Below are 23,236 nucleotides of genomic sequence, written 5' to 3'. Positions count from 1 at the left end.
AGGGCTTCCTACTGGGCCCCACGAGTGAACTCTAAGGGCTTTGGCACCCTGGCCCTGAGGGCCAGCTACAGAAATGAAGCCTTCAGCCCCTGGGCACTGGATGTAGCCAGTGTGGGGGCAGGCCACACCTGGGGAGGTCTCGGCAGGACGGCCATTGGGCCCCAGAATGGAAATGGCAGGGGAGAGCTTCATGGGACCCATGCTGGGGACTAGGGGACAAGAGTGACCCCAGTATTGGCTGAGTGTTGGTCTCTGCCCTATGAACCCCGTAGTCCTCTCTGGGCCCCAGGTGGCTCTCAAGCTCTTCCCTGCATGTCTGTTGAGTGAGGACTTGAGTGAATACGGGCCCAACAGATGTTGGCAGGAGGGTTTTGTCCCAGCTGTAGGAGTTTGTCCCATGTAATGTCCCAGAAGCAAGGGAGGGAAGCCAAGGGCCTGGGGGGAGGGTCCCCCAGTGGGACAGCACCTCCCCAGGTTCCTCATGGTCTGACTGGCACAGCTAAGGAGGTGGCAGGGCAGGAAGGCCATAGTCCCATTTTACAGGTGAGGCAACCAAGGCAACCCCAGCCGAGGTCTTGATTCCCCTCAGTGGAGGTGAGTGCAGGGGAGGATGGCAGAGCCAGCTGGGGTTGGACCACAGCCTGGACTGGGGGGTGGGGGCAAGGCAGCTGACGAGGTTGGAAATCAGGACGGGGAGGTTCCCAATTTGAACATTCTCACGTGCCTCTTCCCATGAGGTCTCAGGTTTTTCTCTCATGTTGGAGTCCCAGCCCCTCCCAGCATGCCCTATTCTGCCTCCCTGTGCCTGGAGACAGGGGCCCACTGGACATCAGGGGAAACGGGGAGCAGGGGATCCAAGCTGGCTGAATGGGGCCGGCAACAAACTGGGGAGGCTGCCAGGCAGTGGAGGCTGGTACCTTGGGCTCTGCTCCTGGGATGGAGGAGCTGGCCAAGTGCCTGTGCAGGCTCCCACTTCCCACCTGCCCTTCCCTCCGGCCTCTGCTCCCACTGGCCTCCACCCTGGGGGCCAGCAACACCCCCTCTCTGCCCCACCCCACCCCACCGTGACCCTGCTGGTCCCAGGAGGTTTGAGAATGCAAGGTTCCTGCAAACCCTTGGCCACCAACACCCTGGCCTCTGAGCAGCTCGTCCTGCTGTGCACAGGACTGGGGTTACTCCACTTCTGTCCAGATTCAAGGGTCTGAAGGTGGACTGGGGCTGGATGGATATGAGGTCGTTTCCAATTTGGAATCACCACAACATGGATCTGTGGGGTGGGAGGAAGATGAAATCCCAGCGCAAGGGTCTGAGATTCCAGGTTAGTCAGGGATGCAGAAGGTGACTCCTTCTCTCTTTGCTCAGAGCAGTTGGGGAGGGGGAAGGACCTGACCAGGCACCAGAGCTGAGGAGTTCTTGGAGGGATCACTGGAATTGGGGCTGACTTCTTAAAGGCATCTTTGAGCTGAGGTACCAGCCCTCCACCCCCAGCAGCTCAGGACCAGACTTAGGGAGGGAGAGCAAGGCTGTGGACCGGACTGGCAGGCGTGTCCCTGAGGTCCCTGGTATGAGGCCGAATTTTCTCCTTCAGGAACTCGGGATCCATGGAAAGATTTGAGGAGAAGCAGGCACAGGACGCTTCCCGGGATGACACAGGGGTACCGACCCGCTCAGCTCCGATGATGAGGGACAGCAGGGCTCCGGGAGGACCCAAGCGGCAGGGGCAGCCTGGGGCTTCTTGGAGGAGGGGAGGGATTGTGGCTCTGGGACCCAGGGGTGAGAGAATCATCGAAGGGGAGGGGGTGTGGTCCGGAGGGAAGTGGCCTGAACGGACGCGAGAGCTGGGAGGGCGCGCCGGAGCGGGAGGCGGGCATCAGCCGGACTTGTGGGCTGGCCGCCCTGGCGGGGCCACCTGGCCTCGGTTTCCCCACGCGGCGGGGCGGAGCGAGAACCGCGCGGGTCTGGAAGCCGCCCTGCAGGGGGCGCCCGCGGGCGGCGCGGCCGGAGCTGGAGACCCAGCGGCCGCCGAGACGGCGGGAGCCGGCGCGCTAGCAGCAGGTCAGTGGGGTCCCGCGTCCGGGGTCCCCAGGGTCCCGGGCGGGCGGCCGGGCAGCGTGGGGCCGTCGGAGGCTGCTGGACTGGGAGGGCGGGAGGCGCGGGTCCCCTCCTCAGGTGCCCCGCCGCTCCGTCTCTTCCCGCCGACCTGAGAGCGAGTTCGTGGGCCGGGGTCCGAGCCCTGCCCGCGGCGGCGGCGGGAACAGCGGGTGCAGGGGCGGCTCGAGTGCGGCTGTCGCCCTAAGCCCGGTCGGGGGACGGTGCGCAGACCCTCTGGGCCACCCTGAAATGGACCGGAAGGTGCGCAGGGTAAGCGGGGAGGGGAAGGGGCGAGAGAGCGCGGCCCCAGCGGCAGGGGCGGGAACCTCGCCGGTGCGTTCTGGGCCACGGGCCGCCCGGGTACTCTATGAGCCCTCGGGGCGCGCCCTCGCCTGGCTGGGCTCGAGACACAGAGGCCGGCCTGAGCAGGGCGGGCCGGACCCCGCAGACGAGAACTTCCACAGGTGGAGCTGCCGAACGTCCAGGTGTTCCCGGGAGGCTGGGTGAGCAGACGGCGTCCGAGCGCCTGGGGCGCAGCGAGAAAGGGGGAGTCGAACGCCGGCCGAGCGCGGGCGCGTCCAGTGGGCATTGGTGGCGGGAACCGGACTTAGGGGTCCCAGGAGAGGCCGGGGTTGGGGGCGCGCCTCGGACTGTCCTGGCCGTCCGCCGGGCTGCCCTGAGCCGACGTAGGAATTGCGGGAATGGTGGCGGCCCTCGAGGGACTTGGCGCGGGATGCCCAGGGGATCAAGGAGGGGCCGGGGCCGGCGGAGCAGAGATGTCTGCGTTGCGGGCGCGGCCACCGCGCTTTAGACTGTACAATGGGAGGAAGGCGGAGGCCGAGGGCTCCGCAGGGGAGAAAAGAGAAGAGAGAAGTCCCCACCCCCTTTTCTCTGGACTGGAGCTGACCCCTGGGGGAGGACTAGGGCGGCCCCTTGTGCCGGTTCTCCCTCCCCATCTCAGGCGGCACCTAGGCCCGCTTCCACCCACAGGCCTGTGCTCCTTTCCCACCTGGAGCTCAGGCTGCCCTGTCCTTGGCCTCTGCTATCCAGCTTCCATAGACTCCCAGCCTCTGCACCCTCAGAAGACAATCCATGTCACCTCTATGCCGCTAGGGCTGCCCCTGCGTGTCCTGGCCCTGGGGCCCATGATGGAGAGTTCTTGGGAGCACAGTGGGCTAGGGAGGCTGTGTGGCATCAGGGGCTGCCTCCTTAGTCCTGCGGGGTCTGGTCCTAGATGCCTTGGATGGGCTGGAAAGGCTCTGCCCTATGGGCCAGGCCCCCTCCCAGGTTCTGGTCCATGGCGGGAGCTCCTCGCTGAGGCTTGTCCACACCTCCTTGCTCTACCCTTGCCCTTTAGGGTTTCCCTGGCTCTCCCAGGTCCTGGTGTCTCTTGGGCCACTGCCCCTCCCTCCCTATCCCCTCATTGCAGACCAGATTCTGGGCTAAGCTGGCTTCTCTGTTCATCGCCTCAGGGAGGCTGAGGGCAGCCCAGACATGGCTGGCAGGAGACAGGCTTTGGGCCAGGTGGGTTTTGGTGGACGTGTGTGTTGTCTTCCTCACACTGGCCTGGGAAGTGCAGGTCTCTGACCACACACTGGTCCTGCCCCCAGGAATCCACAGCCTAAGAGGGCAATGGCTGGCTTCAGAGGCAACCCAACGGACCAGAGACTTCCATGCCCAAACCTGGGTTCTAGTCTTGATTCACTTGCTGAGCAGCCCTGGGCCAGTCATTGCCCCAGCAAACCTGCCTTCTCATCTGTAAAATAAGCATGATGGTGCAAGCAATGCTTAACGAGGGTTGTGGTGGAGAGTAAATGAGAGACAGGCATTGGTTGTGGGGGACAGATTGGGATCTGTGCTTGAGCTTGGGAACCTGGGAGGGAGGCTGTTAGCCTTATGGGGTTGGGGGGGACACCACAAGAGATCGCTGTTGGCCAAGGGACATGTGGACTGGAGTTGGATTGGGAGCAAGCACCTGGCATCACACCCTGCAAAATGTAGGGCCTCTAGGTCTGCTGTGTAGGACCACAGCACCTGGTGGCCCTCAGCAGTGACCTGAAATCCCTCAGCAACTCCTGCTCCCATTTAACCTGCCTGACTCCTGAGCCACCTGACTCTGAGTGAGGTGGAACTGCCACCCCAAGTGTCTTGTGGGGGTCAGTCCTGTCTGCTGAAAGATGTGTATACATGAGAGCCAAGGCGAGCACAGCCTGAGGGAAGGCAAGGGCTTGAAGGATGGGCTGAGAAGAAGTTTTGGTGTGTGTGTCAGGGGACCCTGGGGAGATCACTGGTGTCAGGTGCTAAGTTGACAAAAGGATGAGCTCCAGCCCCTAGGGAAGGATCTGGGCCTGGGAAATGTTGGCGGCCACAGAAGGGAGGGTTTGCCCATGGTCTGGAGGCTGAAGGGAGCAGTGGGAGTGCGGTGCTAAGGGTGGGCCCCTGGAAGTCTGTGCTGGGCCCAGATGGGGGAAGGGAAGTGAGGAATGGCAGGAGTTCAGAGCTGGGATGCAGGGAGCCCTCCCAAGAGACTGCTCACCTCCTGGACAGGGCTGGGAGCTCTGGGTGGTGGGAAGGAGCAGTTTAGTGGCAGAGGTCCCCCAGCCCTTGCCCACAGAATCATGCAAGGGGCCCCTAGAGTGTGGAAGCCATGGGATCCTGACTCCTGATGGGGACTGGGGAAGCTCAGCTGCCCTCACTCTAGCTGGGGGAGCAGAATGGTGGATGGGTGAGATGGGGGAGGGAAGGCAGGAGGCTTCAGCTTTCCAGGACCCCCGCAGGCCTTCTCTGGCATGCCTCTGGGCCTTGCACAGACTGTTGCCTTTGCCTGGAATCTCCTTTCCTCTCTTCCCTGACCCTTCAAATCCAGCATGAATGCCCCCTCCTCTGAGAGCCCTTCCAGACTCCTCTGGCCCACAACCCCTTCCATAGGACAAGCTTGTTTCAGAAGTTGCTGGGCAGGGTCTTTCTGCGGTTCCCACCTCTGTTGCTGCTCGCGTCAGCCCAGCTGTCACCTGGAAGAAAGGCTGCCTTGGTGCGCCATGGAGAGGCAGTCAGTGCCACTCTGGTGCCTCCCTGCTGTCAGGGTAGTGGTTTCTGCCCAGAGGCCCCCAGGGCTGGTATGTGTCTGCCCATCTGTCACAGAGCATTCACCTCTGGCCCCTCAGTGGCCTCTGCAAACCGTAAGCCGGGTACCAGAGGCCACTGAGTGACCAGGGAGCAGTGGCAGGGCCGTGCTGGAGTTGGTCTGGCTGACCCTCTTGCTCTCTCCTTTCAGCCTCCAGGGCTGCATCATCACATCTTCGTCCCAGGGACCCCAGAAGTGGGTCTGCCTGCCTCCCATCCTCAGCATACCCACCCTCTGGGAGCTCCTGAGGCTGTGCACCTGGCACTGCCCCTTCAGCAGGCCAGCCTTCTGTCAGGGTCCCACCCCAGGCCCACTAGGGTCTATGTTCTCAGGGCCATTTAGAAAGCCCCCCCCCCCATCTTGACCTCTTCAGGCATGGTAGTGCCTGTCGTCATGCCAGTAGAAGATTCACTTGAGAGGTGTGGGTGCTGAGCCATGTGGGTGAGGAGGTTGTCTCACTGTGGCCTGCTGTACCAGAGGGGCCACAGTGCAGAGGGGAAGCCTCTTGCTCAGGGTCTCAGGGAGTGTGGGATGGAGCAGGAGTGGGATCCCATCTGGGTTCCTTGCAACACAGGGTGGGCACGTAGCACTTTGCGTGTGGAGTGGCCCCTTGGAGCGGGGAGTCAGGTGAGGCAGCCCATGGGGGTGAGTGGCCATGTCAGGCTGGGAAGAGGCAGGGCCTGTGGCCTCTCTGGCATCTGGCCTGGACACGAGGGGGTGGAAGGGGGATTCTGGGCCCCCAGCAGGGAGAGAGGCCCTGCGGCTCCCGGCGTTGCTGACGTGGAGGCTGCTCTGGGGGCTGGACTCAGTGCAGGGAGCAGGCTCTCAGCCCCAGGCCTGCCCACATCCTGCCCCCAGGCTCTGAAAGCAGCAGCTGCACACCCCAGGGGCCGTGGGGGAAGGGACACCACTGGTGCCTGCCAGGGTACCTGGGGCCCAGCCCTCACAAGGTTCCTGAAGTTGGAGCTGCTAGCAACCCTGCAGGGAGGGAGAGAGGGAGGGAAGAGGTGCCATGACACAGAGGATGCTCACCTCCAGGCAACACTGGAGATGGCCCTGCTCTCATTGATGGGTTCGGAGAGGGGCCTGGCCGGTCCCAGGGTCCTGAGGTTTGGGAGTCTTGTGCCCAGGCCTGGGCCACTCTAAAGGCCACTGGAGGGCTTGTGGTTGGGGCAGAGCTGAGCTGCCTGTCCAGCTATTTCTCCCTTGCTTGTTGACCTCTCCACTCTCCCACTGAGTTCCCTTCCCACTGAGGTGCTGCTGCTCAGTCTACCTTCCATTTCTTTCAACTACCTGCTCTGAGGTTTGGGTGAGAATTCCACAGTGCGGTCTTCAGATCCCCAACTGTCTCCTCAAACTGTATGCACATGACAGCACATCAATTGTGTTCTCCTCAATCCTTCTGTTTTTCATTTCCAGGATTTTTATATTATTTCTCGTTCATATTTGCCTGTTCTTGTTTTGGTTCTGCCAATAATTCTCATTCTTGTTTATGGATACTACTCCTTTATCTCTTTGAAGATCCTAAATGTCTTTGAAAATTATTAGATTACTATATTATCTTCATCTCTGGAATGAATTAATCTCTATATTTTGGCTGCTGTTGCTTATCTTTCTTACCCTTAATTTTCCTCCTGTGCTTTGAAATTGTGGTTTGCAGGCTCATCTTAGTGGGAGCTGAGGTCTTGGAAGTGGGGAGTGACCTGCACACCTAGGTAGTAGCCAGCTCTCAGGACAGTCTCCTGGGACAACTCTGCCTTAAGGCCCCCCACTGTGGGCTCAGGGCCTGTTGGGGTCAGGCTCAGCAGCAGGTGGCACAAAGCTCCCTGTGCTGTAGCAGCTGGGATGCTGCCTGGCACAGAGTAGGTACTTGGAAACATCTGCTGTGAGAAAGTAGTGGAGGATTCTCAGGCTGGGATTCTGGAGCCCAGGAACAGGCCCAGTGTGGCTGCAACAGGCCCAAGGCACTAGGCTGGCCTTGGTACATTGCCCTTAGCTGCACTCAGGAGCAGGTGTGCAGGGTCCTGCCTGGAAGTTGGCAGACACTTCTATCCACCGGGCTCTGCGGGGTACAGCCACCATGTGGGCACGTGTACAGAAAGCCTTGCTAGTCTGATGTACAAGGAGCCAGGAAATGTGCAGGTTTGATTAAATGGAGTTTTAATTAAAGTGACCAGACTGGTGAGGGTAAGGAGAAAGGCGGGAAGAAGCAGCAGTTTTGAGTCTAACTGCTGGGGAATCCTGTGGGGTTGTCCTTTTGAGGCTTATCATGCACCTTCCCCAGCATGTAACTCTGATCTGTATGGGATGGCTTCTGCCCTCTGCCCTGTCCCCAATAAGGGACAATCACAAGGAAATATTACATTATTAATATTTCATTTCCCCTCTTGGCTAGCAACAGATGACTCAAGGATTAATTAGAGCCAACAGAGAGGAACAGGAAATTGCCAGATCCTGGCCCCGCCCCCAGCCCCCTCCCCCTGGGCCTCCAACCTTCCTGTCACTCTTGCTCTAGGAGGCCTCTGAAGGGAGGAAAGCAGAGAGGGGCCAGGAGGCCCTAGGAAATCTTGCTGCTGCTGTTTTTCATGGGCATTCCCCCAGCTCTGTTCCACCCTTTTATGCTCATGGTAAAGCTGGGAGGGCATTAGCCTCTTTGAGCCTTAGCTTCCTCATCTGTAGAGTGAAGTTCATGGGGCCAGCCAGTGAGAACACAGATGACCCACAGGCCTCTGCACCCTCATTTCCTGAGCTCCCAAGCAGGCCGTACAAACTATTGTAGAGGGTCTGGAGTGGAGTCCAGGCAGGTAGGCCCTGGGAGAGCACAGGGCTTGGTGGCTCAGTGGTGGCTGGAGCCTGGTTTTCCCCAGCTGTGTACGTTGATTCCCAGTTCCTGTCAGTGACTCATTAGTACCATAAAACAGGCCATCATGGGAGCATTTTACTACAAAACTCTGGCAAAGGCCCCAAGTTAGGGCACCCCCAACCCTGGGCTGATTTGTGGTCTGACAGCTGGGAAGCTCCAACCTCCTCCCAGCTACCTCCGTGCCCTGCTCACCCCGCGGTGCCCTGGGCTCCACTGATGTGCTCTGCTTGGGGCTGGGAGATTCTAGTCTGGCAGATAACCAGGTTGCCTGTGTGGCCAGGCAAGCTTCAACCCGGGATGTGCTAGCAGCTGCTGGAGGGCCTGCAGGAAAGCTGTAGAAGGCTGATGGGGAGCCCAGTGTGCAGGGAGGCAGCCTTCCAGACCCAGCTGGCAGGGGTGTGTCTGGCTCCTTGCAGGGCTGACCTGGGCTGGAGGGTCTGTTGTATCCAGTGAGACTGGGAAGGTACCCAAGGCTTGCTGGACAGTAGGAAGGTGCCTTCAGCTTAGTCAGGAAGGGTGCTGATACCAGGTGCTGTGAGGCCTGAGAGCCCACAGTACAGAAGGTGATGGGGAGGCCCCAAGGATTTAGGGGTCCCGAGTCTGCCAGGAGAACCTCACCAAACAGAGGGCTTGGGTTAGGGTCCCCAAACACCCTTCTATGCTGGGCATCCCAGCCCACATGGAGTCAGCCCAACATCCAGGGCAGATGCTAATGATGTGACCCCATCAGTAGGGCTCCAGGCAGTGGGGCCAGACAGCCCACGTTCAGCTCCACAAAAACATGGTACTTATCTGGGTCAGGTGGATCACTGGTTGCCCCACCTTATCTGACCCTGGGAAGAACCCTCTGAATCTGGATGATGGCCTAGGGCCAAGTCAGGTTTCCAGCCTGGGCTGGTTGGACTGGCAGAGGCTGTGTCTCTGTCAATGCAGATTCCCCAGGAGAGGCTGAGGCCAGGGTAAAAAGGATGGCAGGGGGTTGTCAGGAGGCCAGGAAGGTGGATGGGTGGCTCACTGGTGGTAGGAGGCAGGGTCCCTGGGGCTTGCTGGGCCTGACTGGACAGTGGCCCACTGCTGGTGGTGCTGAACCTGGGAGGCCCCCAGATGGGAGGCAGCTCTGGGGCTGTCACTTCACTCCTGCAGAATGAGGGGCTGTCACTTCACTCCTGCAGAATGAGGACGAGACACTGGACACATAGCCTCTGCAGTCAGGGTGCCCCTGGTGAATGCTACTCTGGGCTGCAGGCTGGGAGCACCAAGGGACACTGTGTGGCCAGAGTTGGCACCAGGAGACTTGGTCTGCCCTACCTCCGCCAGTGACATGCTTTTTAAGTAGCTGGCTGGCAAATGCCCTGTGCACAGCAGGGGCTCGGTGAGACTTGTCCATGGCCCCTTGGAGGCAGGCTCCTGCCAGGCCTGGGAGAAGCCGTGGGCTGCAGGAACCCCTTGGGTTCTCAGGAGCTCGGCCTCCTCTTCTCTGTCCGGCTTCCTGGGGCTGGGCACTCCCCTCCAAGCCTCCCAGTGGGCATGTGGGACGCCTCTCTGTTGTACCTCTCTGTGCCCACCCAGCTCCTGCCACCTGACGTAGATTGGAGTTAGAAAGAAACTTGGGGTCATCTATTACAGCTCTAAATCACCTCCTGGACAGGGTGGGGGGAGCCTGGCCCTTGGAATACAGGCAGGGACAATAAGCAAACTTCTCCCAAGGTTGCCAGTCCTCTTGATCCCTCGTATCCTGGAAGAGAGAGGGGGGATGCAACCCCGAGCCCACATGTGAGCCTGAAAGGCAGCTTCAGGTTTTTTGTTCCCAGGCAGGCGGCAGCCACTCTCCATGTGCACCTGGACCATGAAAGCCCAGGACTGCAGGAGGGGGTGGATTTGGCATGGAGGACACTGCTGGGCAGCACAAGTGAGTGTGACAAGGGGGAGGTAGAGGTGATGGGGAGAGGCCCCTGGACTGGCAGGGGCGATGGAGACTGTTTCACAAGCTCAAGGGGGATCCCTGGGGGTTTGGGCTAGAGAGACTAAGACTTCTGCTTCTACTGGGTGTCACTAATTCTTTACATTTCTATGACATTTTGACTGGGGGAGCCCTTTCAAATGTGTTCACTCCCTTCTCATAGAATCATGGGTGAGAGCTGAAATGGCCCCCAGAGGCTACTGGGGTCCAACCTCCCCACTGTATCAGTGGGGAAACTGAGGCCCAGAAAGGAGAAACATTGTTGCCCGCAGTCCCCAGGCAAGCCTGGCTGAGCGCACCAGCCAGGCAGAGAAGCAGGCTGGGGAGCAGGTGTGGGAGGAGGGAGTGAGGGGGGAGGCGAGGCAGCCGCCCCTCCTAGATGTGCAGTCAGCTGGCGGGGGCTGCTGAGGGGCGGGCTCCCTTTGTGCCTGCTCCAACACCCTGTGCAGCACCACCAGTGAGGGCAAGAGGGCTTACCTGCCAGCAGTGGGAGACAGGACCAGAGGGCCACCAGATCCTCCCAGATCAGAGCTCTGGGGTCTCTGGGCCTGTTCCTTATTCGGGCAGCATAGGTAGGTGCTGGTAGTCCCCGGGGAGTGCTCTCAGGGGGATGGAGCAGACTGAAGCTGGCTGAGAGAGAAGGTGGGTGGCCCTGGGAGATCCAGGGGTTAAGGAGGCCTTTCCAGGAGGGAGGGTCGTAGGGTAGTGGTGAGCTCAGGGATCCAGGAAACTGGCAGAGCTGCCACAGAAGGCTTGAGAAGCTGAGCCTGGGGTCCAACACAAGTGACTCAACTCTGAAAGTTCTCAGCTCCTCTGGAAGAAAAACAGACTGGGGTTGATCCCTGGCCCTCTGTTTCAGGTGGGAGAGGCAGGGCACGGTAGGTCGTCCTCAGGCTGATGCCCGGCCTGTGGGGAGGGTGTTGGGGAGCCGGGGCTGAGGGCTGCCCCTGGGAATCTTCAGCTGTGCCCCTGCCAGTGGTCCACCTCCTCACGCGGCTTCTCCCTTGGCAGGTACCACAGGAACTCTGGAGCTAAGCTGAGCCAAGATGCCGCCAGAGCCCCTGGAGAGGGCCTGGTTTCTGAAGACTTGGAGTTGGCTGTGAAAAGCCCTTGGGGGGCCCCACCAACGGCAGGGACGCTCCTGGCTCCTGTGAAGGGGCTCAGGGCCTGGGCAGGCCAGCTGTGCTGCAGCTATGGACCGTGAGCTGGCCTGGCCTGCGTCCTTGCTGACCCTGCCCATCTGCAGCTGTGCCCAACATGGGCTCCTCGGTGTACATCACAGTGGAGCTGGCCATTGCCGTGCTGGCCATCCTGGGCAACGTGCTGGTGTGCTGGGCTGTGTGGCTGAACAGCAATCTGCAGAACGTCACCAACTACTTTGTGGTATCCCTGGCGGCAGCCGACATCGCCGTGGGGGTCCTTGCCATCCCTTTTGCCATAACCATCAGCACGGGGTTCTGTGCCGCCTGCCACAGCTGCCTCTTCTTCGCCTGCTTCGTGCTAGTCCTCACGCAGAGTTCCATCTTCAGCCTCCTGGCCATCGCCATTGACCGCTACATCGCCATCCGCATCCCACTCCGGTGAGCCACATTCTCTTCCCTGGTACACCTCATGCTGGGGGCCACATCTGTGAAAAAGCTCCCTGTGTCAGGGTCTGGTCTGTGCCAGGATCAGGGTGAACCAGGGGTCAGGGTGAACTTGGGGTCAAGACTTGGTCTGGGGTCAGTGTGTTGAGCTGAGGACAGGGCCATGGGGCTCAGTCTGGGGCTGCCCAGAGCTTGGCACATGGCCAGCACTTGTGCCACACCAGCTGATCCCTGTGGGCACAGGGCAGGCTGGTCCTTCCCAGGCTCCCCTGGGCTACATGGGTGAGGCTGCCGTGTTTTGGCTGTTGGCAGATGTGTGCAGCCCAGGCCTGGGTGGGTGCATCTGGGCCGTTCTTCACACAGCATGACAGTGGGGCAGGGTGGGCACCACAGGAAACCACAGGACCTGAGAGCTAGAAGCCCGCCCACCTACCCGCCTGCCTTCCTCCAGCTCCTCCAGGCCGCCCTGCAGCTTGCACATTAGGAAAATGACCCAGAGAGGGGAAGTGACTTGGTCAAATGCCTTCGTGAGTCACTTGGACCTCTATGCAAATTCTGTGCTGCTCAGTCACCAAGTGTTCATGGGGGACGGGAGCTGGCTGGTGGATGGGGGTTTTTATGGTGAAACTTTTGTGAAATGACTTCAGCCATGTATTGTGTAAACAAAGACTTTCCCTGAGGCTGAGTTCACTTAAAGACAGCCTCCACCTACCACCACCAACCCATGGACAGGGCTAGGAAGTGTGTCCCTCCCCACCTGGGGGCCGGCCTGGGGGCCTTCTGCCCCACCTCCTCGCCCTCCACCCTGGAGCTGGGTTCCACAGCCTAGATGGCTGCAGGCCCTGAGGGAGGTCTCAGAGGATGGTGTGGCCCCATCCAGTGGCGAATTCTCTGAACCAGAGTAGTCCCACCAGCCCCACGCTGGGCTGGGGGTGCCCCAGCCAGAACAGGGAACAGGCTCAATGAGCAAATGGAAATATAGAGTGTCAAACCCAGGGGCACCCTTAGAGGTCATTTCCTCTCATCTTATGGATGGAAAAATGAGGCTCGGAGAAGGGAGTCAGCCCCCAGGGCTATGCAATGAGTCGGTAGCACAGTCAGGACTGGGCCTGGGAAGAAACATGACTGCCACCCTCGGTGACTTCAGTCTTTTGGGAGTTGGTCATAGGGTGGCCCCTGTCTCCCAGAACCTGGGCCACCTGGGCTCTAAGGGAAAAGCAGACAGACACCCTCATCATGCTGCTTAAATGAAGGAAGGAGCCTGGGCCCCGTGTGGCCCTCCCAGAATACTTTGTCTCGGGACAGCCTAGGACCCTTGTCAAAAGAAAAGGGGACTCTGGCTGGTCCTAATAGAGGACCAGCCTAAACGGGCAGAGCCAGAGTCCAGGCTCGACCAGGACACAGAGGCCTTAGGGCTCCCAGGCTGATTGATTGTTGTCCACTTCGGGGCCAGGCCAGTGTGGGCTGGGCCGGGCCGGCCCTGGCGGAATGTTCAGTGGGGAGCAGAGGTGTCGTTCTCAATTTCTTCCCTGATTCAAGGAGCAGTGGATTCGAGGGAGAGATCAGAGCTGCTGGTCTCAATCTAAAGGGCCTTCCTTGGCTTCTTTTTCTTGTCTCTGTTTTTCAAGAGTCAAAAGTCCCATCCTCCCTGATGCAAGAGGATGGGACATGCTGTGTGACTGTGGAAAGTCAGCTGCCTCTCTCTGGGCCCATTTTTCATCTATAAAAGGGGCCAGGTCTCTATCCCTCTGAGCTCACAAAGGTGTTCTGAGGGCCCAGTGAGTGGACTGGAGTGATGGGTCCCTGAGGAAGGATGGCAGGGTGGGGTGGATGGAGATTCAGGTCTTTCTGAAGCTGCTGGAGGTTCAGAGCCATGGACCTGGCCCCCCCTCCCAACCCCATCTGCCTGCCCAACTCCCACAGTCTTCCAGAGCAGGACCTAGTTCCACCCAGACCTTGGCCATTTGAGCTCCACTTGATAGGGCTTAGAAGGGTCAGCCTGGCTGTCTTGGGTCAGGGAGCCAATGGGATGACGGTGGTGATGATGCTCAACCCCCCTTGGGGCAGAGAGCTCCACGTTTGCCAGAGGATGTTGGCTCAGCGTCTCCTTTGATCTTCTCGGCCGGCATTGTGGCCGGGCGGATGTTATGACCCTCCTGTTACTCGTGGGGAGGCCAGAGCCAGAGAAGGAAAAGTGTCTCCGTATGGGGGACTCCAGGGCCCTTCACCCTGCTCCAGGTCCCCTTGGGTCCCTCCACTTTCCTCTTCCTCAAGGGTACTGGGCTGGCGAGGGCTGGGAGAACGAGGTGTGTAAAGTTGTCCGTGTGGGGCTCCTGAGAGCAAGCTGGGCATGAGTGGGGACTAGATGGAGGCAGATGGTAACCCGGGGCAGCTCTGGGACTGCTGCCTGGCTCAGGGTGCCCATTCCTGCCCCCCCTTCCTCTGTCCCCTTCCAGCTGGAATCCAGTCTCTCCTGTGTGCTGTTTCCTGATCCACTCAGTAAGTCCATTTGGCTAACCTGAAGTCCAGCCTCTGACCGATGCTCTGGATGCCTAGCTCCAGGCCTGCACCGTTCACCATTAATTTCTTTTTCTTTTTTTTAAAAAGAATTCAGTTTCAGAAAAATCTTATGTGCTCCTTCCCAAGTACACGGACCCTACTGGGCTAGGGCAGGGCCTGGACAGAGGCAGGGATGGGAGCTCTCCATGTCCCCAGAGGACAGAATTCCCAGGGTGACAAAGGCTTTCTTTTCCCAGGGGAATTCCACACCCCTTGTCTCCCATCTCTCACTTTAGCCCCTTCTGACTGCTCTCTCCCTTCGGGAAACAGGCCTTCTTATGGGGCAGCAGAGTCCTCTGTGGTGAACTGCCCCAGGGAACAAAACCTGAGTACCCTGGCTTCTAAGGGGGCAGGATTGGGAGAGAGGACTCCCTGCAGGAGGTGACGCCATGGGTTGCTGGGGATGCGTTGGAATGGGCATTGGCGTGTGTGGGGGAAGGGGTAACAGAAGGGGGCCAAGCCTGGACAAAGGCCACAGGGAAGGAATAAGCATGTGGGCTCTGGGCCAGGGAGAGGTGACAGAGAGGAGAACAAGCCTACAGGGAGGCTGTGAGGCTGGCTCAGGCCTTCCCATGCTTGGGAGGGAGTTTGGGTTTTAGCTGTAGGTCAGTGGCTCCTTTGGACAACTCAGGAAAGCTCCGCCTTCTCCTGACTGAAGGGCAAATGCACAGGAAGCCCTGACCTGAATTGTGGGGGGTACTATTGGCTCATAGGGTAAGCCCCCAATGTAAGTAATGGGGAGCCCCCAGGAAGGGGCAGCCTGTGAGCTGGAGGACACAGGGATGCAGAAACACCTCTAAACGCGGGGGCTGTGGTTCTGGCACCGGCTTCCTATGACACTTCTGGGCTCCCCAGAACAGCAGAGCATGACCCTGGATGGCCTTGGCACCCCCTCCACCAGGCAGGCAGTCTATGTCTGAGGCCCAGGAGGGCAAAATGTGACTGCCTTAGTCACAGACACAGCTCAGGGGATGGGAGATGCTGCTGGGCCAGGCTGTGGCTTGGCCATGGTTCCATCTGGGCCCTAATGTTGATCCAGTCCCCTGGGAGCCTGGGTCCAGGGCTCTCAGCCTAAGAGGCTTTCTTTCGAATAACAAAATTAATCTGTTTGGTATCTTTTTAAAATAAATAATACCTGCATGTATTACAACATCAAAAAAGAACAAAAGCATATATGGTAAAGAATTGTCCCCCTTGTCCCACCTCAGCTCCCTTCCTGGAAGGCAGTGTTGGGAATCCTTCCAGACATCCTTTGCATACAGAGACAAGTGCTATCAATGTGTTTCTGTGTCTGTCTTCAGGACAGGAGGAGCTTTCTTTTCAGAATGCAGTGGCAGACTTCCTCTCCTAGGTTTCCTCATCTAAATGTAGACAAGTGGACAAAACAGGAATTTTCAAACCGTGTCCCCAGAAGCCTTCAGGCTGGGCCCTGGCTTCCCCTGCAGTTCATTCATTCAGTGAATATTATTAAGCCTCCTCTCTTCCTCGGCAGCTCCAATTCTGTGATTGCCTGGGAATGCAGGTGAGAAGGGTTGCTGCTGGAGAACAATTTGAAAATCCCCAAAGCAGGTGGCCTCCAGGATCTTCTACACCATCCCTATTACTGCTTGCTTCTGCCTGACTGCCTCAAATGACAGGAGCTTCACCACTGCCTGAGGCAGTCCATTTCTCCTGTGAATAGCTCATTTACCCTGAGCCACAATCCATCTCCCTATAATTTTCACCCAACAATTCTACAATCTGCCCTCATTGGACAGTGCTCACAAGCCCCAGATTCTTAGTCCCATTTTACAGATAGGGAAGCTGAGGCTCAGAGAGGCAGTGACAACATGGCTAAACAAGAATGCACCATCGCTAGAACCCAGAGGGAATATGCTTTTCTTCAGAAAAATATCAACATTAAAATAGCCTCCTGGGACTTCCCTGGTGCCCAGCGGTTAAGACTCCGAGCTCACAATGCAGGGGGCCCAGGTTCGATCCCTGGTCAGGGAACTAGATCCCACATGCCACAACTAAGAGCCCGCGTGCCACGATGAAGATGCCACATGCCGCAACTAAGACCCAGTGCAGCCAAATACATAAATAAATATTTAAAAAATTAAAATAGCCTCTTATTCAATCAGATCATATAAATTACTATTTGTAGAGTACTAAAAACAGTGCCTGGCACAGAGCAAGTGCTATATAAGTAATAAATGGAAAAAAAAAAAACCTGTGACCTCACGTTTGAAGCTCCAGAACAGGAAATAGGGCAGTATAGGCTCTCTGTGGCTTGACAGAAATGGGCAAGTCCATGACCCTCTTCCTGCTGCAGGCACCCAAGCCCCCAGTGAATGGGGCTGCAGAGCTCGGGAGAACGGTCCTGCTAGGTTACTGTTTGGGTTCAGAAATGAGGAAGTTACCTTGGCCCGAGTTGCCTCTGGATTGCTGGAATGTCCAGGCAAGTCCATTCCTCTCCTTGGGCCTCAGTTTCTCTACCTATAAAACGAGAGGGTTGGAATAGACTAGAGGTCAGAGGCCACTGTGTTTTTTTTCCCCTTAATTTGAATCAGTTGACAAAATTTAAACCATGGGAGGTTTTACCCAGAAAAACCAGCTCCCAGACCCTCCTGAGATCTGGCAGCATGGGCAAGTTTGCATGGTGGGGGTGGGGGAGGGGTGGCTGAGTGGTATCAGCTGCCTCCTGCACACAGGGTAAATACCCACCAGCCTGCCTGCCTCACACGTTTGTAACCTCTAGGCCCCTGTGTTTGCTACCCCATGGACTAGTTTCTATGGATACTTCCAGCTCCAGAATTAAGCATGTTTTTCCTTGACACCTACTATGTCCTGTCTCAGTGATGGTAATACAGCGATGGATATAGGGACCCAAGGGGCCCCCCGCCTTGGGAGCCCAGATTGGGTAGGGATTAGTTGAGCTTGGGTAGTAAACTTCTCTGAGATCTATCTAACCCGAACTTAGAAAGGATGGGTAGGGTTTACTAGGTACAGAGGAAGGCAGTCTGCTGTTGCCGGAATCAAAACCGTTAAATGCAAAGTCATCCCTCAGAGATAACTGAGGTCACCTTCCTCAGTCAGGGAGATGATTTTTTGATTGCCCTTTCTTTTAATAAAATCGATACCACCCTTTTTTGTTGGCCTGAGGTCAGCTTCTGAGCCAGCAGATCAGGCCACTCCCCGAGTCTGGAACTGAGTCTGGTGCTCTAGAGTACTGAGTGATTTGGGGCAGACTACTTCTCCTCTCTGGACCTTAGAATCTCATGCAACTCTTTCCTCTTGAATGTTAAGGCTTATATAAATGTTAAGACATACTGATCTCATCTCTCTCCAGAGGGCTGTGGGTGAATTTGGAAGGGAGAGGGGGTATCTCATTTGGCCTGGGACCTCCACCCCTCCTTTTCCCACCTGTACCACCTCTCCTTAGGGGCTTCTGGAGACCCTAAGTCAAGTGGGGAAGGAAGAGCATAAGCACAAGAGATGTGAACCACCTACAGGTTTGATCTGGCTGGTTTGGTTCCCAGCCAGCAAGTACCCTCCTGACCCGTTCCCACTCTAAATAAAGGGACACCCACTGTAGCATCGACTGAGATCAACATGGAGGTTATAACTTCTCCCCTCCTCACCCCCCCAGAATCACTTATTAATTCCTTCAAACCAAACTAATTAAGTCCCAGGACTACTCGTAATACTATTCAAAAATCATCTGGACGTCCGTGCAGTGGTCTCCCTTTCCAGGGTGCCTGATCTCCTGTTACCTCCTGTGAGAAAAGGCCAGGCTTGGCCCTCCTCTGAACAGAAGAGGATACTGAGGCTAGGAGGCAGGAAGTGACTGGTCCAAGACCTCACAGCCAGTGGATGAGGTACAGGTTGCTGCTCTGGGTTTCTGACTCTTGGCCCTTCCTAGCCCTGGTTTCCCAGGCCTCTGACGCTGGTCTCCTCTCCCCAGGTACAATGGCTTGGTGACAGGCACGAGGGCCAAGGGCATCATTGCAGTCTGCTGGGTGCTATCGTTTGCCATCGGCCTGACTCCCATGCTAGGCTGGAACAACTGCAGTCAGCAGGAGGGCAGAAACCACTCGCAGGGCTGCAGGGTGGGCCAGGTGGCCTGTCTCTTTGAGGACGTGGTCCCCATGAACTACATGGTGTACTACAACTTCTTTGCTTGTGTCCTGGTGCCCCTGCTGCTCATGCTGGGTGTCTACTTGCGGATCTTCCTGGCAGCCCGGCGGCAGTTGAAGCAGATGGAGAGCCAGCCTCTGCCGGGGGAGCGAGCCCGGTCCACGCTGCAGAAGGAGGTCCACGCTGCCAAGTCGCTGGCCATCATTGTGGGGCTCTTCGCCCTCTGCTGGCTGCCCCTGCACATCATCAACTGCTTCACCTTCTTCTGTCCCAAGTGCAGCCACGCCCCACCCTGGCTCATGTACCTGACCATCATCCTCTCCCACACCAATTCCGTGGTGAATCCCTTCATCTATGCCTACCGCATCCGCGAGTTCCGCCAGACCTTCCGCAAGATCATTCGCAGCCACATCCTGAGGCAGCGGGAGCCCTTCAAAGCAGGTGGCACCAGTGCCCGGGCCCTGGCAGCTCACAGTAGCGACGCGGAGCAGATCAGCCTCCGCCTCAATGGCCACCCTCCCGGGGTGTGGGCCAACGGCAGTGCCCCCCAGCCTGAGCGGCGACCCAATGGCTACACCCTGGGGCTGTTGAGTGGAGGGAGTGCCCGTGAGTCCCACCAGGACGTGGGCCTCCCAGACGTGGAGCTCCTCAGACAGGAGCTCAAGGGAGAGCGCCCAGAGTCCCTGGGCCTCGAGGGTCCCCAAGCCCAGGATGGAGCAGGAGTGTCCTGATGAACCACTGAGTCTGCCCCTTCCTAAGGGAAGGAAATCTTTCTCTTCCTGGTTGGTGGAACCAGTCACGTTGAGAGAAGAGTGCATGTGCCGGAGACCCTTCTCATGGCCGGTTTCCACTTTGGACTGAGGAGGGAGCCCCGGCTGGAGCAGCATGAGGCCCAGAAGGAAGGGTTTGGAGTCCGAGGAAGTGGACGTTTCATGCTGGGAGGCCCTGCATCAGGCCAGAGCCCCAGCACGAGAGCATCTTGGCTGGCCAGGGCTGGTCCCCAACTCCAGAAGCACCTAGAAGTGCCACCTTGTCTCCGCAGAGCAGCTGTGGCAGAGCAGGTTGGCTGGCCTGAGGCTGGGGAGTGGTTCCAAAAGGCCCCCCTGCCACACACACACCACCCTCCCCAGACTTTCCAAGGATTCAGGAGCTATTGTGCTCAGAGGTGGCGTTTGACTATTTTTTCCAGGAGAAAATGTAAGTGTGAGGAAACCCTTTTAATCTTCCTTCCCTGGTTGCTGGCTCTGTTTCAGCCCTGCTGCTAACCTGGCACCAGGAGTTGGCCCAGGGAGACCCAGGCAGCCCTCTCCCGCTGCCATGAGCTGCCATGCACGTCTCCTTCGAGGACAGCGAGTTGTAATGGAGCCGTGCCAGAGCGTGGGCGCAGGGGAGGATGTCGGGGCTGGCCAGGATGGGTTAGCCTGGGGAGCTCAGAGCTGCCCAGGTAGAGGCCCTATCTAACTGCCTTTCCTTCTGAAGGGAATGTTTTTTTTTTCTGAGATACAATAAAAATGAGCCATGTTGTGTTTTAAGCTTGTCCAATGAGAATGGTGTCTGAGTTCCTTTCCCTACTCCACAACCAGGCCTGGCACACACATATGGGTATGTGTTGCAGGTGTGAGAAAGTGTGCACATATGTGCAGACAGCCTGCCTGCCTGGGGCTGTGATGGGGCTCCCAGGCTCCCATCTTCCTAGGGAAGAGGCTGCCTGGATGCACCAAAATGCAAATGCCCATGTGCAGCCCCAAACCTGCATTCCTGTGAGAAGAGGATGTGAAAGGAGGGGGCCCTTTCTCTAGCTGCTCTCCCTCCAGAAGCCACAGACCCATCCAGCCCTAGGCATTCCCTCAGTGTGGGGACCAGGCTCCTCCCTCCCTCATTACCTTCCTAATGTCCTTTGTAGGTCTCCTTCTATGTTACCTTCTCAGAGCTGTTTCCTTCACTCCCCACTGCCCTGCTCCACCCCTCAGCTGAGAGGGGATCTAGAAATGATGAGGGGGTGGGGTGGGGGGCTAAACTGCCTTCCCCTGGAGTCATCCCTCCTCCTACTCAAACAAAGAAACGTACAAGGAACGGGTGTTTCCTGCTCTAACGCTGTCTCTGGGGCCCCCTGCCTAAGGAGGGGGTGCCACCCTTCTGTGCTGGAGAAGTCTGAGGCCCAGGGGAAGTGAGCAGCGTGCCCCAGCCGGAGGGCCAGTCTTGGTCTGAAGTCTCGCAGGCACACTCAGGGCGAAGACGGGCAGGAATGTTAGAACTTCACAGGTAATCCTCACGCAGCCCTGGGAGCCCCATTTTACAGATGACTAAACAACAGAGAGACTAAACCACCTCTCCTGAACAGAGAGGTTAAGTACTTGCCCCAGTCACACAGCTAGTAAATGGCAGAAGTGAACTTAAAACCCAAGGTTTATCTGACCAAAAAATCCATGATTTTTTTTCCCATTAACTTAACGATGAACTATTTCAACCAAACCGAAAAATATGAAATAATACCATGTTCCCACTACTCTGCTCAAGAAACGAAACATGACAACCAACCCCTCCCCATATTAGCACCCTGCTTCGTGCACCTGGAAACAACCACTTTCCTGGGTTTCATTTTGTTCCACTGCACATCTTAATACTTCTACTAGACAGATGTATATGTAAGTATCCCTAAACCAACACAGGTTTATTTTAGCAATATTTCACTGTCGTTATCTATCAGAGGTCCTCTGGACTGGCTGCACAGAAGAGACCTAGGACGCTCTAAAGAGCGCCGACGCCTGAGCCCTTACCCCAGAGATGCTGGGTCGACCCAGGCAGCAGCAATTCCCCAGGGGTTCTCATGGACAGTCAGGGTCAGAACCGCTGACACAACCGCACAGCCCACCCCATCCACGCCAGCTCCCTCCACTCTCCTACACACTTTGGCCTGGGCTTGCTGCAGGCTGAGGGCAGAACAGTGGCCTGTTTTGTGCCTGAGGCGGCCAAGAGCACAGATGCTGTCAGTCCTCATGACCAATTGGTGGGAAGAGGCCACTAAGAGAACCACAAAGGTAGGTAAAGAAGAAATATCGTCTCTCCATCCTTTTTGAGGCCTCTTGGGAACAGAGCTTTGGGTGCTGGGCTACATGGTACAGGCTTTGGGTTGGGGAATAACAGGGACAGGGTCTTAGGAAACACTTTGGATACAACTGAGCCCTAGACCCTCGCAGGACCAGCCCGTAGGCCAGCTCTGGAGCCCAGGCCCACGTGATCATGCTTCCTCGGGTCCCCAGGGGGCCCAGTGTCCCATCACCACACACACCCTGTACAAGCTCCCACTGTGAGCCAGGCTCATGGGTAAGCGCACATACACAGACACGAACAGATGCATGTGTCATTCCCTGACTATGAGAGAATACACGTGTATGCACGCAAACATACAGAGCCCACCTCAACAGCAGCAGCAGCAGTGAGACATAAGGCCTGGCCTAGCCCTGGGGCTGCAGACGCATGTCTGCCCTGGGCCAAGCTGCCGGGGGCAATACCAGGGCTGCTCTAAGCCCTAAAGCTCTGTCCTAGGGCCCCTCTGCTCTCTCCTTGCTCTTCCCAAAGGGCTGGGGATGGACCGCATGCCTCATGCAAGCCTGTTCCAAGCACAAGAGTTCCATCACAGAACCTGTCCGTGTGGTGGTCCCAGCCCCGCTCCACGGCAGTTGTGGCCAGGGTCCCCAGGGAAGCCTGTGAGCAGAGGCCTGGCTCAGGCCGCGTCCTGGCTCATCACTCGCCCCATTAAGAGACAGGACCCCTACCTTTGCAAGCCTCCCCATTTGTGTTAAGGTCCTTTCCTCTGGGAGGACTTACATAAAACACTTTGGGCTCCTGGTGGGTGGGGTGGGCCAGCCTCAGTTTTGCACATACTGACCAGGGGACAAGCTCTGGAGACAAATCAAGGCAGCTCAGGGATGAAGAGCAGCCTGGGAAGTAAGAGGAAATGAGAGGCTGCCCCCTGGATCTACTGGGCTGGGTCTTGATAACCCAGAGCTGAAAGTGGGCCTTCTTTGCAACTGTGGTAGAGAAACAGGAACCCGGGGGCTCGCAGAAGCCAACTGCTTAGAGAGTAGGAATGGTTCCGTGCAGCCTGCCCTGATGCCCAGGGCCTAAATAAAGGCACGTCAGGATGGCACTCTGTGCCTAGAACGCACCCCTATCCTGTCATGTCACACAGGCTCCCGGCCAGTCCTGTGGGCTGCTGCCATGGTGAACACTCTTCCCCTAAGCTCCCAAAGCGCTTCCTGAGCATGCTGGGACACCCCTCTGCTAATGGGAGGTTACATTAGGGGGGAAGGAACTTGGGGAGACCTGAGATCTGCTGTGAGGCAAGTCACTCCCTCAGGGAATGAAAAAGCACTCTGAAAAGTGGAGAGCACTCTATCAGAATGTCTGATTACCACAGCCCTCTCCTCCCCTCCTCTGTCCTAAGGCACCCCTCACTGCACTGTAACTCATCATTAGCAGTAACTGTCACTGTTGGGATAGCCCCTGTCAGGCTGCAGAGCCAGGAGTGGGGCGGGAGAATGTCAGGTGACTCACAGCCTTAAAGGAGAAGGCTGGACACACAAAACACAGAGCCTGGGTGCAGAGTCACCTTCCTAGGTGCTCTGGCTCCACCCTTTCTTTTGCCAGAGGAGAAAGGGCAACTCAGCAGAGCTTCCCCACAAGCCCCCCTGCCCTGCCACTAGTCAGGCTTAGAGAGGGGCTGGGCTCAGGGAGAGGCCAGGCCAGGGTGTCAGCACAAGGCTAGGCAGGTGACAGGTGTGATGACCCAGTGTCCTCTGAGCGAAGAATTTTTTCCCACCAGTAGGAAAGGCTTGGTGCAGAACCATCCACACTTCTCTGCCTTGCCCAGGGAAGCGTGTGTGTATGTGTGGTGGGGGGGTGGGGGGAGAAAGAGGGATTGATTTTGCAGA

The 23,236-nt window shown here is 57.6% G+C and overlaps 1 protein-coding gene across 5 annotated transcripts; it reads left to right on the top strand.

Moving 5' to 3' along the window:
* The first annotated feature begins 2,009 nt into the window (after window positions 1–2,009).
* On the top strand, window positions 2,010–21,333 carry ADORA2A (adenosine A2a receptor). Of its 5 annotated transcripts, XM_029227846.1 has the most exons (4): window positions 2,010–2,055; window positions 9,890–9,987; window positions 11,050–11,618; window positions 18,130–21,333. In XM_029227846.1, exons 3-4 carry the CDS (start codon window positions 11,296–11,298, stop codon window positions 19,031–19,033), a joined length of 1,227 nt encoding a protein of 408 aa, XP_029083679.1. In that variant the 5' UTR covers window positions 2,010–2,055; window positions 9,890–9,987; window positions 11,050–11,295; the 3' UTR covers window positions 19,034–21,333. The 5 variants fall into 5 exon arrangements, with proteins under 5 accessions (XP_029083679.1, XP_029083687.1, XP_029083696.1 ...); XM_029227854.1 differs by lacking the exon at window positions 9,890–9,987 and having other exon boundaries at window positions 2,013–2,055; XM_029227863.1 differs by lacking the exons at window positions 2,010–2,055; window positions 9,890–9,987 and adding an exon at window positions 2,071–2,594.
* The last annotated feature ends 1,903 nt before the right edge of the window (window positions 21,334–23,236 follow it).

This window comes from Monodon monoceros, unplaced genomic scaffold (genome assembly GCF_005190385.1).
Source record: "Monodon monoceros isolate NGI ecotype Baffin Bay Population unplaced genomic scaffold, NGI_Narwhal_1 Super_Scaffold_1, whole genome shotgun sequence".
In the NCBI taxonomy this organism is placed as follows: domain Eukaryota; kingdom Metazoa; phylum Chordata; class Mammalia; order Artiodactyla; family Monodontidae; genus Monodon; species Monodon monoceros.
The sequence above is the reverse complement of the archived record's forward strand: the minus strand, read 5'-3'. Positions and strand labels throughout refer to the sequence as shown.

Excerpts from the sequence above, each read along its gene's own strand:
- ADORA2A (XM_029227846.1), top strand. The coding sequence starts at position 11,296 with ATGGGCTCCTCGGTGTACATCACAGTGGAGCTGGCCATTGCCGTGCTG. Across the intron at positions 11,619-18,129 it reads GCCATCCGCATCCCACTCCG|GTACAATGGCTTGGTGACAG; the intron begins GTGAGCCACATT and ends TCCTCTCCCCAG.